The 18679-nt window shown below is 37.1% G+C and overlaps 1 protein-coding gene across 1 annotated transcript; it reads right to left on the reverse strand.

Annotated features, from left to right (window-relative positions):
• Positions 1-1107: 1107 nt before the first annotated feature.
• Positions 1108-17925, reverse strand: LOC141512879 (hereditary hemochromatosis protein homolog). Its single transcript, XM_074222214.1, has 6 exons — positions 17841-17925; positions 14628-14888; positions 14054-14320; positions 8123-8401; positions 7807-7923; positions 1108-1127 (listed from the first exon to the last, which is right to left on the reverse strand). Exons 1-6 carry the CDS (start codon positions 17923-17925, stop codon positions 1108-1110), a joined length of 1029 nt encoding a protein of 342 aa, XP_074078315.1.
• Positions 17926-18679: the final 754 nt, after the last annotated feature.

The raw sequence follows: 18679 nt of genomic DNA on the forward strand, positions 1-18679 counted from the left end.
TTGCTGAAGGAAATAATAAACAAAATGAGTACAGAGAAGTATAGAAAAACATATGAATTGATTCAAGGTCTAGTGAACAGAGCAAGAACAATGTACATAAAGATTACAGTATACTTGGAAAGAAAAACAAAATTATACAATTTATTGCAGTCAAGAAATATAGATTTATTAAAAATAAGATTTACATAGCATAAAAGGAAAATCTGGAATTACAAAATGGTTAAAAAATAGAATATTTCAGAAGTAAAAAGAACAAGAATTTCTCCCTCCCCTGAAAAAAAAGATAAATTAGGAGACAGTTCTCTCATTGTTTTACAAAAAGGTGTCCATGAGTGGGAAATTTTGCATGAACTATCAAATTTTATCTCAACTCATTGATCAGTTTTTGCTACAATTTTTCTTCTCTTCTTTCCCTTTATTTTTTCCCAAAAAGAAAAAAAAAAGCTTTGTTTTGAGGAATGACTCTGTGAGACAGAGGGAAAGGATGAAAGAAGAAATTTAGGCAGTATAAAAAGCAAAAATTATCTTTACAGATCTTTTTAAAAGAAAGCCTAAACTCAATTCAAATAGAGGACAGTGCATCCTACTAGGGCAGGGACTTTTTATCTGGGAACAAGGGTTCCCAGAGAAGATAATATCCGAAGACTATGGCAGAAAATTTCTCAAAGTGAAGGAGAGGAAGAAGATCCTCCCTATTTCCTCCTATAACAAAGAACTAAGCTTCTTCTTTCAAATCAATTATACCAATATTTTCACCTCTAAATACACTTAGGTATTTGTTTGTTCTATACATTTTCCATCAAATAAATTCAACTAATTGTGATCTCATTCTTCCTATTGCTTAAGCAAGCTGTGGTGGATTGTGTGCTGTTTCCCACATTTAATGAAGGTTCATTGAATGTCCCATACCACACCTGTCTCTTACATAGAAAGGCCAGTTAGAGACAAGAATAGGGTTATGTTTAGGTGTGCATCAAATGACCCCTCTGACAAATATGCAGGGGCTACCAGGGAAGTGGCAACTACCCTGGCGTCTTACGTGGTTGATGAATTCATTCACTAAAGATGAGTAGCAAGAGAAGCAATAGAAGGTAAAGGTCCTTCCAGTTAAGTTTGTGAAGTTGTCCCTGCAGGAAAAAAAAATTCCTAGATTAAACTCATACCAAGATCCCCATGTCCATTTCTTCCTGCCCAACCTAATGGAAGATATAAAGAAAGGGAATAAAATCAAGGTTCAGGAATCAGTTACAAAGACACCAACCAAGTTCCATCTTCTTTCCCAAGGGCTCTCTTTTGTTCATTAGCCTTCCTGAGGGTTCTCCTTTGTTCAGCAGTCTTGTGTTTGTACCCTCTCAGGATGATTTCCCTCTATCATCCATTCTCAGTTTATGAACAAATCACAAAGGAAAGTCACAGAAGACTACATGGTTCTTAGCAACAATGAGGGGTCAATCACAGAGTCACAGAATTTCAGAGTGTGAAGGGACCTTAGCCATCTAATCACCATCATGCATGACCAATTGTCCCTTCCATAATTGACCACCCAGCCTATAATCGAAGACTTTTCATTGAAGGAAGCCAACTCATGGGTTCCCAAGGCTTCCCTTATCACAGAAGATAGCCGCAGGAAATTTTGTCATTTATCAGGCCTAAATTTATCTCTTTGAGGCTTCTATCAAGTGTTCCTAATTCTGTTTCCTCTTTTTCATCTTAATGTAGCTGGTGGCTCAGTGGGTGAAGTATTGGACTGGAAATCAGGAAGAGCTAAGCTCAGTCAGCCCCATATACTTATTACTGTAGAATCTTAGACAAGTAATTTTAAACTCTGACTGTTTCAGTTTCTCACACTTGCCCCTTAATATCCCTTTGGCACAGTCTGAATCTGAACTTTCACCTATTCAATTTATAAGTAAAAAGAATTCATTGGACTTGGAATAGTACCAGGAATCCATTCCTTTCCCTTTATAGGATCCAGTATATCATACAGTAGGGGCTTAATAAATGTTAATCATCTAGCTGCTGAAGAACATATAGTATCCAGTACTTAAGTATAAGTAGCTCTATTGAAGATCATGGTCTTCTTTTGTTATAATTTAAATATCTTTCAAACGTACCTTTTTCTATCTGCTTGCTCTATCTGATCTTACCCAAACTCTCTGAGTCAGATAGCTCAGGAAAATGTTTGCATAGGTGTATGTATGTCTGAGAATATGCATGTAGGTAGACATGTATGTGAGTATACATATATGTGTGTGCATATATGCACATATATTTGTATATATATGACTGTTGTGCATATAATAATATATCATCTGTGGATGTCTGATACATACATATACCCATCATATGACACTCTTGACTCAGATTGAATTTTGAATGGATAAATAAATTGAAATGAATCTGTTTAGTTGTATGCTGGGTTGGCATACTCTTGTACTCTATAACAAAGACCCTGAAAATTCTTGGAACATGTCTGTCATTTTTTTTTACAAGGCAATGGAGTTAAGTGACTTTCCCAAGGTTACACAGCTAAATCATTATAAAGTGTCTGAGCCTGGATTTGAATTCAGGTCTTCATGACTTCAGGGCCGATACTCGATCCACAGTGCCACCTAGCTTCCCCTAAGTCTTTCATTTTTATGTTTTATAACATAGTCCAGAAGTTCTGGTATTTCCATATGCTGTCTTCTTACCTGGATAACCACTCCTCAAAGTTTTTTTTCTCTTTTTTGTCATGTCTCTTTATTGCCAGCAGTAGTAAAGGTACCAGGTGTGACCCTGTTTGCTTCAGTTTCTTTCCCAAGGAAGAAATGTGAAAAATATGGCAAATAAACAAGTATAATTACAGATCCTAAGGCAAAAATTAAATTTTGACTTTATCTCTGAGAATTGCTGGGATGAGATTCATACCACAAAGGCATATCTAATTTTAAAAAAGTAATCTAGGAAGGGGTAGCTAGGTGGCATAATGGATAGAGCACCAGCCCTAGAGTCAGGAAGACCTGAGTTCAAACCCAGAATCCCAGGGTGAGAAAGAGAAGTTCAGGAAACATTACTAAAAAAACAAAGGTATAAAGAAGAAATGACATTTTAATGATCATAACTCTTTCTGCTAAAAAAAAAATCCAACTAATTATTCCTTGAGTTTCCTAAACAATGATTTTATCATTCAAATAGTGGAGGAACCAACATTAGGATAGTCTAATTATAGTATTACTAACGAGAACAATTGGGTGCTGTCAAGGAAATGGTGATAATTGTGTATCAATGATCACATTATCTTAGAGCTTATGACAGATGAGTAACTCATGAGTTACTCATCTGAGAGATGAGTAACATTTACATAAACTAAAATTCTGCAAAATAATGTCAACTTGGACCAGTTGTCCTCAAGAGGGATTTTTTGAGGTCACAAAGAGGTACCATTCTGATGAGAAGGAAAAATGGAAAGATTTTTATTTAAACAGATAAATGTGGATGTCCAGAAAATTCACCAATTTGATTTTTTTTAAATCATGCACAGATGTTGGCAGCAAGGCAAATCACAGAGGATGGATATACAACCACAGCTTCTAAGAATAAAGGCTGCTAGGTGGCGAAGCAGATAGAGCACCCGCCCCTGGTGGAGGGGGGGGGGGGTCAGGAGTACCTGAATTCAAATCCAGCCTCAGACACTTAATAATTACCTAGCTGTGTAGCCTTAGGCAAGCCACTTAACCCCATTTGCCTTGCAAAAACCTAAAAAAAAAAAGAATAAAGGCAGAAGCTTGGAAAACTTCCAAGAAGTCTGACAATACATCACACACACACACACACACACACACACACACACACACACACATATTATATAGATGTATATATTTATGTATATATACATAAATATATACATCACAGTAAACATAAAATGGATATGTGACCTGACTGTTAAATATCATACCATAAAGAATTAGAAATTGAAAACTATGTCTAGGAGTTGAGGGGCACATAAAAGATTATATAAGATTATATAAGATAAAAATATATTATATATTACAAAATAAATTATATAAGATTAAATAGATAACTTTAAACTATATTAAAAGTATGATAAAAATTAATGCAAACAGCCTACTAAGGAAACCGGTTGATCGGAAAACATCTTTGGACCATTTCTTAGAAGATTCGGATATTTAAGATATATAGGAATATACAAAACCAAAAATCATTCCCCAAAAGATATGTGGCCCAAAGAACCATATATAAATGTAATGAGCATGGACTTCTCAAAAGAAAACCACCTATTAACAGCTATATGATAGAAAACTTCAAAGCACTGACAAATACAAATCAAAATAACTCTGAGGTTTCACCTCCTCTCCACATTAGAAAAGATAATTGGAGAAGTGATGGAAAGAGGGGCACACTAACACATGGCTGGTGAATCTGCAAATTGTTCAGAATAATTTGGACTCATGGGAAGAAGCTGACTAAAATATCCACAAGCCTTGTTGCCCAGAGATTCCATGCCTAGGCATGTCACAAAGATCAGTGACAGAAAGGGCCACTGGGTGGCACCATAATGCACTGAATGGTGGGTTGGAATTAGAAAGCAATGAATTCAAAAATGATCTCTGAGACTTAATAATTATGTGATTCTGACAAATCACTTAACCTCCATTTGTCTCAGTTTTTGCATCTGTAAGGTGGAATAATAATAGCACCTATCACTCAGGGTTGATATGAGGATAAAATGAAAACTTATTTTTAAATATAGCGCTTCAAATATTCTGGGTACTAGCTGAATGTTAGCTATCATTTAATAGGAAAAACCTCAGATAAAAATATTTTTGGAAGCACTATCTATAATAACAAAGAACAGGAAATAAAGTAGGTGCTAATCCTTTGGGGACAACCTGTGGCATATAAATATTATGAATGCTATTGTGCTATAAGAAAAATGAAGATGATACATACATATGAAAATCATAGGAAGACATATGGACTGATATAATGTATAGTAAGATGAGCAAGAAAACAATATGAAAAATTCCTATAAAAGGCAAATGGAAAGAACAAACAGAAAACTATTGAAAATGGAAGCTTCACAATAATATTGAATATCCTTAATGTCAAAGAAGAGACATGAGAAGCTTTGCCTTGTGTTCTAGAATGGGGAAAAAATATTAGAGTAAAATATTCCAGGTGATAAAAGTCTTTTTTTGTATATTTTGTTTTTGAACTAGTTTTCCTTGATTCTTTTATGCCTTTTTACTATGTGTCATTAGGGAAAATGTTCTGAGAGTAAGGCCAGATTCATTGGAAAATATGTATTATTGAAGATGAAAGTTTAACCCCCAAAGTTTATTTTATAAAAAGAATGATCGGAACTTGGAAGTCCATAATGAACTGAAACTGGGGATCTATGTGCAACAATAAGCATGGCATTTTTAAGGTTATATTTGCCAGTAGGGAGAGAATGAGGAACAAACAATGGATAGGAACAAGGAATGGGGTATTTGGGTGTTAACTAGTGAAAGAGAGAAAACATCATTATTGCTCAACTCTTACTTTGCTTCCCCTTTTTTCCTATAATAATAATTACTGATGAAACCAAACTCATATTGATGCAAGGAAAAGATAAAGAGAATTGTAAATGTAGAAGTTGGGTGGAGATGTAAATTGACCACCACCTACTCTTGAGATGTAAATAACAGAAACAATTGTAATCTTAAAGGCTGCTCAAATTGGATGGAGATCCTCATTCTTGATGTACCACTGATTCATTGCTTAATGTAAAATTTATGTCCTGATCTCCTTAGGCTTTACCTTCTACCTAATTCCTGGTCCAGTAAGAGAAAGGGAGTTCACCTTTTGTCCTCTGGAGGAGAGGTAAGACATAAAAACCTGAGTTGGTCATAGTCTTCTCTGACCTGTGGTCCAGCCAACATTGCTTGGTTGTTCTCTCTCTCTCTCTCTCTCTCTCTCTCTCTCTCTCTCTCTCTCTCTCTCTCTCTCTCTCTCTCCCTATCTCTTCCTACGTGTCGTAACTTTGTTTTATTTCCATCCTTGCTTTCCTGAATCTGAATAATGATTCCTCATAGGCACAACTGAACTCAAGTAGTCAGTGGCTACAATATAATAAAGAGATGAAATCTAATAATTAAGGAGAGAATGTTGCTCAACTGACTAAATACACAAAACCTGACTCAGGGGAATTTCCCTTTCAAATCAATCACTACAAATGATCACTGAAATAGCAGCATGGCTTCAAGAAAAACAGATCATTCCAGAAGAACTTTAGTTCCATTTACTGAATGGATCACTGTCAATCAGGGAAATGTCATTGTCTTGGATTTCACAACACAATTGACAAAGATGCCCAAAGTCTATTTCAAGGCAAAATATAGGTCTATGATTTCTATAACTGGCAGAGTTTAGAAATATTTCAAAGCCCACATTCAAAAGCTATCATCCACTGATGATCAGTGAATGACAACATGCGGTGGATTAAATGTAAAAGAGATAAATGTAAAATCCCATATCTGGGTTGGGGACTATAGCTAAATAACATTTTGTGTAAAAACAATTTTAATGGAGATTAAACTCCTTAAAAGTTAGTCAAAAAGCTGGATCTTAGAATGTAGGAATAAAGATACAACATGCTAAATAAAGGCAGCAATAGCCCTGTTTTACTATGTCCTGGAAAAAATAAACTGGAAAGAACAAACTATTATGCCCCTTGGGAATGCTCTATTTTAGGAAGGAAAATAAACTAGAGCATGCCCAGAACTAAGTGACTAGAATAATGAGAAAATTTGCTACTATTCCATATATGCATAGTTTGAAGGAAGTTATGCCATAATCATCATCATCTAAGTTTATGGATTTCTTCTAGGCAAAAAAAAAGAATTAAAATTATTTCACTTGCTCCCAAATAAAGGAAGACTGGAAGGTAAATAGAAAAAAATTCAGCCTCTCATATATGAAAAAAAATCACTTAATAATCTAAACTGTCTAAAAATCCAAAAACTGTCCAAAGCAACTTTGGTCATTCTTTGTAACTAATGTGTTGGCAAGTTTTGCTAAGCCATCCCACACATTCCCAACCCCTCTTTTTAAATTCCTTATTAAAAGAGATGTATTTCTAGGAAAAAGTGAGGATGGATGCAATGGGAAATGTAGTAGATGTATAAGCAAAACATAATATATATATATATATACATATATATATATTTATATACATATATATGTATATATATATATGTATATATATATATATATATATACATGTACTGTGCTTGTGATTTTGCTAGAGGAAAAAATACCCAGATCAATTTGTCTACAGTCTTTATGAAAGGCATAATATGTGTCAGACACACTGCTAATTGGAAGTTAGCATTTTCTCGGAAACTTTGAGTACTAGATAGCTGCCTAGGGTACAGAGAAGATAACTGATTTTTGCCTAGCAAAACACAACCAGGTTGCATCAGAAGATGGACTTGATCCCAGACCTTCTCTATCCACTAATCCATGCTTTCTTTCCAAAAGGCAAATTTATCAGTAAAAAAAAATTGAAATTGTGACTTCCCCATCACTTGAAGTCTTCAATCCAAATAAACATGATCATTTGTTGGGAATGTTGGACAGAGAAATTGGTTCTTACAAGGTTTGAATTAGATGGCAAAGTACCTTCATACTTCTGAGATTCTGTTTCTGGTATTTTCACAAACTACACAGTTATTTACATCAACCCCATAATAAGACCTTGTTCCATTCTTTTGTGTTCTCTTCTTCCCATTCCTTTTCCTCTAAACTAACAATACACACCTGAGTTTTTCTTCTTCCATTTGGTGAAAACCACAAAACAGCTAATAACCAGGATGGCTGCTAGAATGATACTCAAGGCAACAGCCCACAAATTCCCCTTGGGTGACTTATCAGGAACTACAGAAGGAGAAGAAGAGTCAACAAATTAGTGGGATTGGAAGAATTATATTTCTCCATGATACAATGGAAATTGTAGCAGTGGGAAATATGCTGTGGAAGCCTTTACCAAACAGAAAAAGTTGTGGGTAGAAATTAACAATAACTCCTTCCTTGACCTTCAGGGTCTGGGTCCAGTCAGCTTGGTTGAGACACTCACCTGAGTACACAGCTGTTTTGTCCAGCTGACTGTGATTCACCACACAAGCATAACCTCTCCCTGGATCTCCTGGCTGGATCTCCAGAGAGATTCTGACATAGAAGGTGTCATCAGAATTAGGTAGGGTGCCAGTCGAACTCTCTTTTCCCTGTAAAGCACCATCAATGTCCATCTTCCAGTGAAGCAAGATGGATTGTGGGTAGAAGCCTGTGGCTGTACAGGAGAAGGTGATAGTGCCACTGGGGAAATCTTGGCGAGACACATACACCTCTGGTGGTACTTATGGCAGAAGAAAAGCAAGAAGAAAGACATCATTCCCAAATTAATTAGGATCCATTCATCCCTTTATCTTCCCTCCCTACCTTACTCCTTATTGATCCATCCTCAACATTTTCCTTCTATCAGAATCAGTTGCCTCTCTTTAAGCTACCCCCTTTGTATCTAGCACCAGAAACCTATTTTTGCTATGTTTTTATTGTTTATATTATCTTGTTCTTTTTATTGGTTATGAATACGAGCTATTAAAAACTAAAATAGAATGCCTGAGGAGGGAAGGAGTTTCCTCTCATTTGATTTCTCAGATGAAAATGGAATGACCAACCACCTCTCCATTTTATTTTCTATTATTTCCATATCACATCAATAAAGAAAAACACAAATATGCCATGATAGCTTATTCTATCATACTATTATTTTAAAGCATATATAATATTATATTATATATATTTTATCATATCACTAATTATGATAACTAGAAAATTAAATTTTTTGTCATCTTATAAAGTTCAATATATTTGGTGATATTTACTTATCTAGACATAATAATATTGTTCTTGAAGTTGTAGCTGCTTTATATTTTATTTTTACATATATTTACATTTATATATCTTAATGTTTTATTGATATGTTTTGATTTTACATTATCAACATTTAGTGATTATTACCATTCTGGGTGAAGTCTTTTATAAGAAAACAAATCAGCCAGGTAAAACCAATAATACTGACCACATCCAAAATGCATGTAAGAGTCACATCTGCAGTACCCCAACCTCCTTTTTAAAATTAAGAGAAAACTAATATTTTTCCTCCATATATCCTATTTTAAAAGAAAATACATCTCTGGTACCAGACATAAATAGCCATGGAAAATAAATTCTCTTATTGATTATAAACAAACATACACATACAAGTGTCTTATTCTACGTCTAATATGTTTCATCACCTCAGTTTTGGCAAAGTAATGTGCATGGGGAATTTTTTTTGTTTTTATTTTCTGTTCAAATTCCACAATTCTTTATACATTGCTAAAATATTCTTGTTTAAGAGCAAACATAATACCCCCTCCCCCACAAAAATATAGAACCTCATGAGAAATAAAGTAAAAGAAAGAAAAAAAATGTGTTTCAGTCTGTGTTCTGATACCATCAACTCTGTCTTGGGTGGATCACATTCTTCATCATCAGTGCATCACAGAAGCTACTTCCATTCTTTTCCATAGTTGCCACCACTGACTGTAACTCCCTCCATGCATTCCTCCCCACTACCATATACTATATTCTCTCTCTCCCTTCACCCCACCCCTTTCCAAAATGTGCGGTGGGCAGATGAGTGGTGCAGCGGACAAAGCACAAGCCCTGGGGAGAAGAGGCCCCCAAGCCCACATATCACCCCAGAGACCCAGCAAGCACCCGACCCCATGGTCCTGGACAAGCCACCCAATCCCAGCACCTTGTAAAAAGTAAAAAAGATAATGTATTTTATCTGACTATTCTCTCTCATGATCTACCCTCTCCTCCATCACCCACATCCCCCCCCTCTTCCCCTGTCCCCCTTCTCTCCTTACTCCAGATGTCTATACCCTATTGATTGTGTATGCTGTTTCTTCTCTGAGCCATTTCTGATAAGAGTGAAGGTTCCTTCATTCCCCCTCACCTTCTCCCCCTTCCATATTATTGCAAAAGCTCATTACAAAAAAAATGTCTTTTATATGAAGTATCTTAGCCTATTCCACCTCTCCTTTCTCTCACTCCCAGTGCATTTCCCTTTTAGCTATTGACTCCATTTTTACAATATATCTTCAAATTCAGATCTCTCCTGTGCTTCATCTATAAAAGCTCCTTCTACCTGCTCTACCAAATGATGAGGCTCATATGAGCATTATCAGCATCATTTTTCTATGCAGGAATACGTGCAGTTCGTCATCATCATTAAGTCCCTCATAAATTACCCTTCTCCTCTACTCTCTATGCTCCACCTAAGTCCTGTATTTGAAGGTCTGGTCATTTCCACAGGAACATTTTAAATCCCCCTGGTTCATTGAAAGTCCATCTTTTTCCTTGGAAGAGGATGTTCAGCTTTGTCAGGTAGTTGATTCTCAGTTGCATTCCAAGCTCTTTTGCCTTCTGGAATATTATATTCCAAGCCCTACAAGCCCTTAATGTAGTTGCTGCTAAGTCTTGTGTGATCCTGACAACAGTTCCATGAAATTTGAATTGTGTCCTTCTGGCTGCTTGTAATAGTTTCTCTTTGACTTGGGAATTCTGGAACTTGGCTATGATATTCCTGGGGGTTGGTTTTGGGGATCTCTTTCCATGGGGAGATCACTGGATTCTCTCAATTTCTATTTTTCCCCCTCTGCCTATAGGATATCAGGGCAATTTTCCTGAAGGAATTCTTTAAAAATGATGTCAAGGCTCTTTTTCCTGATCATGACTTTTAGGTATCCCAATAATTTTTTAATTATCTTTCCTGAATCTGTTTTCCAGATCAGTTGGTTTTTTTCAATGAAATGTTTTACATTTTCTCCTAATTTTTCATTCTTTTGGTGTTGAAGTATTGTGTCTTGATTTCTTGTAAAGTCAACAGCTTCCTTTAGCTCCATTCTACATCTGAAGGATTTGTTTTCCTCAGAGAGCTTTCTTATCTCCTTTTCCATCTGGTCAGTTCTGCTTTTTAAAGCATTCTTCTCCTCAATAACTTTTTGAATTGTTTTATCCATTTGACCTATGCTGGTTTATAACATGTTGTTTTCTTCAGCATTATTTTGGATCTCCTTGACTAAGCTGCTGAATTCTTTTTCATGTTTTCCTGCATCTCTCTCATTTCTTTTCCCGATTTTTCTTCTATCTGCCTCACTTGATTTTCAAAATCTTTTTTGAGCTGTGTCATAGCCTCAGCCCAATTTCTATTTTTCTTGGAGTCTTTAGATGCAGGAGCTTGTACTTCCTCATCTTCAGATTGAGTATTTTGATCCTTCTTGGGATCATAGACAAAGTATTTCACAATGGTGTTCCTCCTTTTTCTCTGCTTACTCATTTCTCCAGCCTGTGCCTGGTTTTGGGGTGCTTCCTGAGCTTTTGAGTACTATTGGAACACCTCCCCCACAAGGATCTCCCTGTGTGAAGCTCTGTCCTCCCTCCTGGTCTGTGAATGACCATAAGCACATCCCTCTGCCACAGGGTTGGGGGGGTCCCTGTTCAATGGAGGGACCTAGACTGTGACCAGGATCTGAATGTGATCAGAGTCCCAGAGTCCTGTTCCAGGGACAGAGGACAGACCTCAGAAGTCTTCCTCCACTTCCCTACCTTCGGTGGGCTGTGCACTCAGGGCATAGTTGCCTGAGGCTCCTGCTTCCTGGTTCCTAATTCTGGTTCCTGGATCTGTGCTACTGGCTGCTGCAACTGTCCTGACAGCCTAGACTTCAGGATTGCTCTGGCAGAGGTCTCCCAGCTGATCCTCCAAGTTGTGCCCAGTGCTCCCCAGGGTGCAGGTCAGGAAACCGCTTCTGCTGCTGAGAGCCATAGCTCCCAGGCACTTTGGGGCTGTTCTCAGGAGGCTGAAGTTTCTTCACTCTGGTGGGCTGCCCCTCTAACCCCATGGAACAGAGATTTTCCACTATTTTCCAGTTTACCTTGGGCTAGAGAATTGCCTCACTGGATCTTTCTGTGGGTTCTGTCTCTCAAAAATTTAGTTAGAGTTATAATTTTAATATTTTTGAAATATTTTTGAGAGAGCACCTAGGAGAGGCTCTTCTCCTGCCAGCATCTTGGCTCCACCCCCTAGTCAGTGATGGGGAATATTTTAGAAGACATCCTTCTCCTTCTTCACATTCAAATTATCAATTTGGGAAAATCTGTGGTTCTCTATTTCTATATAAAAATGAGACATCTAAACCAATTGCAAGTGATGATAAGCCGTTAATGTTATGAGAAGTTCAAATCATAATCTTTTTAATATTCAGCACTTTAATTACATTAATGAAGTTTTAGAATAATACTAATTTTAAATTAACATTTACATAATACTTCCAAATACAGTACTAAGCACTTTACAAATACTATCTCATTTGAGCTCATACTAACCCTGAAGGGTGGATACTATTATTGTCCAGATAAGAAAAAATAAGGAAAACCAAAAATCAAGAAAAACCATGCCCTGAGTCACATGGCTGGGAGTAGATTCAAACTCTTCCGAACTTCACACCTAGTGGTCTATCCATGGCATAACTAGGTACACAGTCTATCAGCTATAATCTTAGACTCTCCATTGAATTTTAGGCATATCCTCATAATATTCTAGTATCCAAAGTATTTCTCACAATAACACAATAATGATTCTATCAGAGCTTTCTTAAGCTGGATCATTCCCAACAGATTTAAATTATGTCCCAGTTCTGTGCTTAAAGTTTCCCTTGTTTAGTAGGATAAGTCAGAACTTGTTTACTATCCTATTTACCAGTTCCCCTCCTGTGGCAAAGATACCAAGAAAGTTTCTCTAATGGGATAAATCCCACCCCATGATTGGCAATACTGTCCCTGGTCAAGATACCATGAAGTCATATGATGTGGAAAGATTTAAACTGGGAGTTCATGAGAAATCCTGGATCTGATCTTTGCTTCCTTTGTGATTTTTAAATAAGTCCCTTAACATCTCTGAATTGTGGTTTCCTCAGCTAAAAAGTGAAAGGGTTGAAATAAATCAATGATATATGTTTATCTAGGCAATGTTGTGTTAATTTTACAAATTATTTACAAATTTTACAAATTATTCACTCATATTTGCTAGAAATAACTTTGAAAGAACTGATAATGAAGCATGCTATTCTTGTCCTGAAAGCTAGGGGATGGATTCAGTATGCAGAAGACACCAATTTTTTGTAATGCAGCTAATAAAAAAATTCATTTTACTTAGCTATGTATATTTACTAAAAGGAATTTCTCTTTTCCTATCTTTTCAAGGGACGAGAGAGAGAAATTATTTCTTTCAATTAAAAAATAAAATCCGAATTTAAAACAGGAGACAAAACCAAGTAAATCAGATGTTATATTTCCACATTAGATCAAAACTTTCCAATCCTCTGAAAATATATTTATGGTAATTAACAAATGAAACATTAATTTTACAAAGTGAAATCAAGGAAGGATCACAGCACAGGTGGCAGCTGCCTGTGGCAAATTTATGGAAAATGGAGACAAGAATTGCTTAGAATGGTTAATGATGGAGGAAATATCATCAACATCACTTAGAGGTGGAATCCACATGGAGAAGACTGCAAATGCATTTGAGTATTTGAATATTTTTTTGACGAAAGAATCCTAAAAACACAATTATAATCTGTGGAATGTGGAAGTCTACAACACTCAAGAGTAATCAGACTCAAAAAAAAATTGGAGGGGAAATACTGCCTTAAGGAAACTACTATGAGTTCCTTACCATAATGAGGCATCAGAACTCTAATCATCTGAATAAGCTAATAAAGATAACTCATCACATTTATACTGTGTATCATTTTATTGTTAGAAAGAGCTGCATTCCTGGTCTTCTGCCTCCTAATTCTAGTTCTCCAGCTACTACTTATTAAGATGACAGAGATGGTTTGGGAAAGGATGGGGAGAAAGGGGAAGAAGAGGGGAGGGGGAGGGATGTACTCACAATTCTTTTTCATGTTTGATTTCCAAAGAATTTTCTTCATGAATCCAATACAGTATCTCTCATTATAAAGTTTTCTTGCTTCAGTCCAGAAAGAACTTTCCACAATGTATATGAAGCTATGACCCCTAGGGTTCAGAACCATCCATTTTCCTTGTAGCCCCTCTATCTGAATCAAATCTTCTCCATCTAAGCCATACTTTACAAGGCTACTCAGCTGGATATCTCCATCTAATTCACAATCAAAACGAATCTGCAATGTGTGATTCCCTGTGGGAGGAGAAATATGGGATACTCTGAAAAAAAATTAAAGAGTTATGAAGTTGAGAAGAAATTAATGGACAGAAACTCAATTTGTTGTGTAAACTTTAAGGGATTTTAGTCTTGTACAGCTGATGTGGTTCAGATTGGATCCTTCACGATCTTTTCCCCACAGAATGAAGCAAAAGAGATTTGAACTCCTGGGATATCATTCTAATGGATCAGGTTCCAGGAAATTGGTCCATCAGAATTGACTGAAAGGAAATTTTAGGATCAGATCAAGGATGGGGGTAAGGGATGTTTGGTACTGACTTACTCTCAGTTTTGGTTTCATTTCTTATCAAGAGATGAATAGCAAACTGGAAATTTCCCTCGTGGTCCATCAGCAAATGTTTAATCTCCTCAATTAAGTCCATGCCCAGGGCCTCAGAAATCCAGGCTTCCTTCACAACAATCTGATGACTTGATTTGTGATAAGAAATCCACTGAATGTCATCAATGATGCTAAGAGAAGTGAGGTCCAAGAGAGTCCGGGAAGTGCCCACTGCAATGAATTTCATTTCATGCTTGTGATAAGCTGAAAAGCAAAATGCGAAAGAGAGAAGAGGCACCAGATATGAGAGATACTCAGAAGTTTAGAATTTTCTCACACCCATCCACTTCCTGCTATGACTTTTCATCATTAATATATGAAATCAGGGTTTTGGAGTTTGTTTAAATCACATGAAGAGGGCATCTTATGTCTTAGAGAAGATATCCTGCATTTCCCTATCACATGAATCAGAGAAGTTTCCTTTGATTGAATGTGTAGCTAAAATATGCTATATTGTTAAAACTACAGGTTACAGTAGTCTTACTCTCCTTCCTGAACTTTTTTCTTCTTGGTATTCAAAGATGGTGAAAATTCACAAAGAGTAGGGAAATAGTGAATTAATTGGTAAAGGAAGAAGACCTCCCCTCTCCCCAGTGGGCACTGAAAGATGGCATTAGATTTCTATTTTTCTGATCCTCTCTGTTTTGTGTAAAGAGTTTGGATTCTCTCCTACCTGCCTTTGAACCAATTCATAACAACTATAGAGTCAAGATTCCAAGTTAATTGTGCAGCTAGCCAGATCCTAACAAAATCTCTGAGAAGCCAAGGTACTGAGGACTGTAGGTCAAGGGTAGCTTTGTACTATATAAACTGCCATGTAAGAATTGAGTTGTTATATCTTAATCCCCTTCCAAACTCTGGAGTATGAAGTGATGTAAGGGAGAAGTATGCTCTGTATATTGAGGAGTACATTTTTATATTTCTTTTGACTTTGAACTAAATATTCTTTGGCAAAAAGTCATATGAAGTAATTAAACTAAACTGGGTTGTAGAACTTCCCTCCTGTAACGGAGGGAATACCACTGGTGGAGACTGGATTCATTAGCAGAGAATTTGGATAGAGAGCCAATGACACAAGTATAAGAGGAGATAAAGAATATAGCACTGCTGACTTTCAGTAATTGGAGCTGGGATAATCACTGTTACACTTATATAAGATGGGGAATTCCAAATCCTTTCCAGGAAACATTCCAGAAAAAGAATGAGTACAGCCAACTTTCCAATCAGAACCTATCACAAGACTGAATATAAATCAAGTATCAATGAGAGTGAGTATTAGAACAAGGGAGAAATGTTATAAAGGGTTCTGACTGCCAAACAGGGGGATATTATTATATTTGATCCTGAACATCATGGGAAGCCACTAGAATTTATTGACTAAAGGAATGACTTAGTCAGATTGGTGGTTGGGAAAGATTAATTTGGCAGTTGAGTGGAGAGGAGGACCTGGAGACTAGAAGCAGGAAGAACGAGAAGGTTATTACAATAGTCAAGGTGTGAAATGATGAGTGCCTATTTTAGTTGGGTAGTAGTGTCAGAGGAGGGAAGGGAGCATATATAAAAATGTTACAAAGTTTAAATGAAAAGGACTTGACAAGTCCTGGGGAGTGATAGGGAATAAACTGTTGAAAATGATGCTCAGGGTTTAAACCTAAATGATTGCTCAGATGCTCTTGACAGTAGTACAAATGTTTGGAAAGGGGAAGTTTTATGGGAAAAGATGGGCTCCATTTTGGACATGTTGAGAAGCTTTTGTAATCAAGTTTAAGATGTCTAAGAGACTTTTGCAGATGAGTTATTAGAGGTCAGGAGAAAGGTAAGGGCTTAATAAATACTTCTGAGAATAATCAGCATAAGGATGATCACTGAAGCCATGTGAGCTGACAAGATCACCATGTGAAACAATTCCACATTAATTCATAGACCATAGTACTGAGATAGATGGGAATGCCCTTCTGGCAATCAGGGACTAGCCTTAGCCAAGGGAGATCCTAGTAGCCCTGACTGGGATTAGCCTGTAGTTCTAGAAATCACTTTCTCAACGACTCACAGGTCTCAGTCAAAATCTACCCTAAGCCAGCTTCTCCCTGGTTTATCTTAGACCCCACTGAAATAAATCCCTACTTCGGTCTGCCCTGGTTAAACATGGGAGACGTCTTTCTGTCAAAAAGTAGAGGTTTAGGAAATATAGCATTGGACTTAGGGAAATGAAGCTTTTAAAAAACAGTCACGCCTGTGATTTCATCTGCTTAGGAACTATCTGTAAGATTGTTTCTAATACACCTACTCTGCACCTTACTGTCAGGAAGCTCCCTGGGGCATGGGGAGTATCTATGTCATCTTCACAGTCACACATTTAGTATCTATAAGAGGTGGCACTGAAGCCCAAATCTTGATTCCCAGTGCAGCTCTCCATCCTTTGCTCCCTAGTACCACTCATGAAGGACACCTATAAACTTTTAAAAACACACTTATAACATACAAAGGCAATGTTATAGGATAACAACGCATGGCATTTATCAAGTTGCTACACTGGTATAGTCTCAATTCCCTTCCCCATCACTTTGTTCAGTCTTTCCTCCTGCCCCCCCTCAGGTAGGAAAGCCTCAGTCCCCATTATGCCCTTCAGGAGATCTCTAAACTTTTGGCACATTAATTAAGAATGCTGAACTCCCATTTCTTCATTATTTGCACTTCCCTGCCTACTGCATCCCATCATTCATTGATCCCTGTTGATTCTTTCTGAGAAATGAACAAAAACTAGGAAGTTGCCTTTAAAACAATAAACTCTATCTTTCCCTGAAGATATTTCTCTGATTGACTCAGATTGGTGGGAGTCAGTTGCACTTTATCCCCAGGAAACAAAATAATAGTTCTGTCTAGATACTCCAAGTTATAATCTTGCTTCTCTGTTCCCATATATTTCCTCTGTCTATACTGAGTCTCCCAATCAGACTGGGAGTTGCTCGAGATCATAATCAATATCTCCTCTATCACACTGGTAGTTCCCATTGGTTTGACAACAGACAGGGTGTCCAGTACAATAGGGAAGAATATGAGGTCATTATTTTATTTCCTACATCAGATCAAACTTTCTATGTTAAGCTCAGAGCTCCCCTTCAGCCCCTAACTTCATCCCAACTTGCCCAGACTCACCTGTCTGAATTCCCCACAAAGAAAACAGCACCAGAATAAGTAGCCAGGAGAAGAATGACCCTTTCCCCCTTCTCCAGTTTATCATCCTGCTCTGTATGTATTTGTTAAGAGTCCTCAGAATTACCCCTGGTAGAACTTCCAATCCATAAGCCCCTTTGTCTAAGAGTCCCTGTGTAGGAAAAGAAGCTCCTTTATACCCAAGGTCTTCCTTGTTTTGGAATTGGTGCTGCCAAGACCCTGTCTTTCTGTCACTACCAGAAAGGGCATCAGTCAGCAGGCAGAGCCTGCCCCTGCTGGGAAGGAGTAAAGGAGAAGTAAAATGGAGCCTGTGGTGAGAGCAGGAAACCCTTGACTGTCATCACTTTCAGGTGTTGTTGGGGAGCTTCAGAGTGGGACTCTTATAGTGCTATGGGCACAGCTGGCATTTGTAACTGTTAGGTAAAATGAGATAGAGAATAGAGTACTGGGGCAGAAGTCTGGAAGACCTGAGTTCAAATTCCACCTTAGACTCTTCCTAGCAGGTCACTTAACCTCTCTGTTTCTTTTTCTGTAAAATGTGGATAATAATTGAGCCTATCTCACAGGGTTGTGATGTTAAAATGAGTTAATATATATAAATTATTTTGTAAATGTTAAAGTGTTACATAAATTATATTATTTCTAATCACAGAGATTGTCTTCATTGAGTTAGTCCTCAGTCATGAAAGGGAGATGGTTCCATCCTCAGGGAGTTTCTATTCTAATGGATAAATTCATTGATCCTTTGATATGAGAAGAGGCAAAGAATCTGCTTTCATGGAGCCCCCAGTCTAAGAGGCCCAACAGATGTTGCCTTCAGG

The sequence above is a fragment of the Macrotis lagotis genome, chromosome 1 (genome assembly GCF_037893015.1).
Source record: "Macrotis lagotis isolate mMagLag1 chromosome 1, bilby.v1.9.chrom.fasta, whole genome shotgun sequence".
NCBI lineage: Eukaryota > Metazoa > Chordata > Mammalia > Peramelemorphia > Peramelidae > Macrotis > Macrotis lagotis.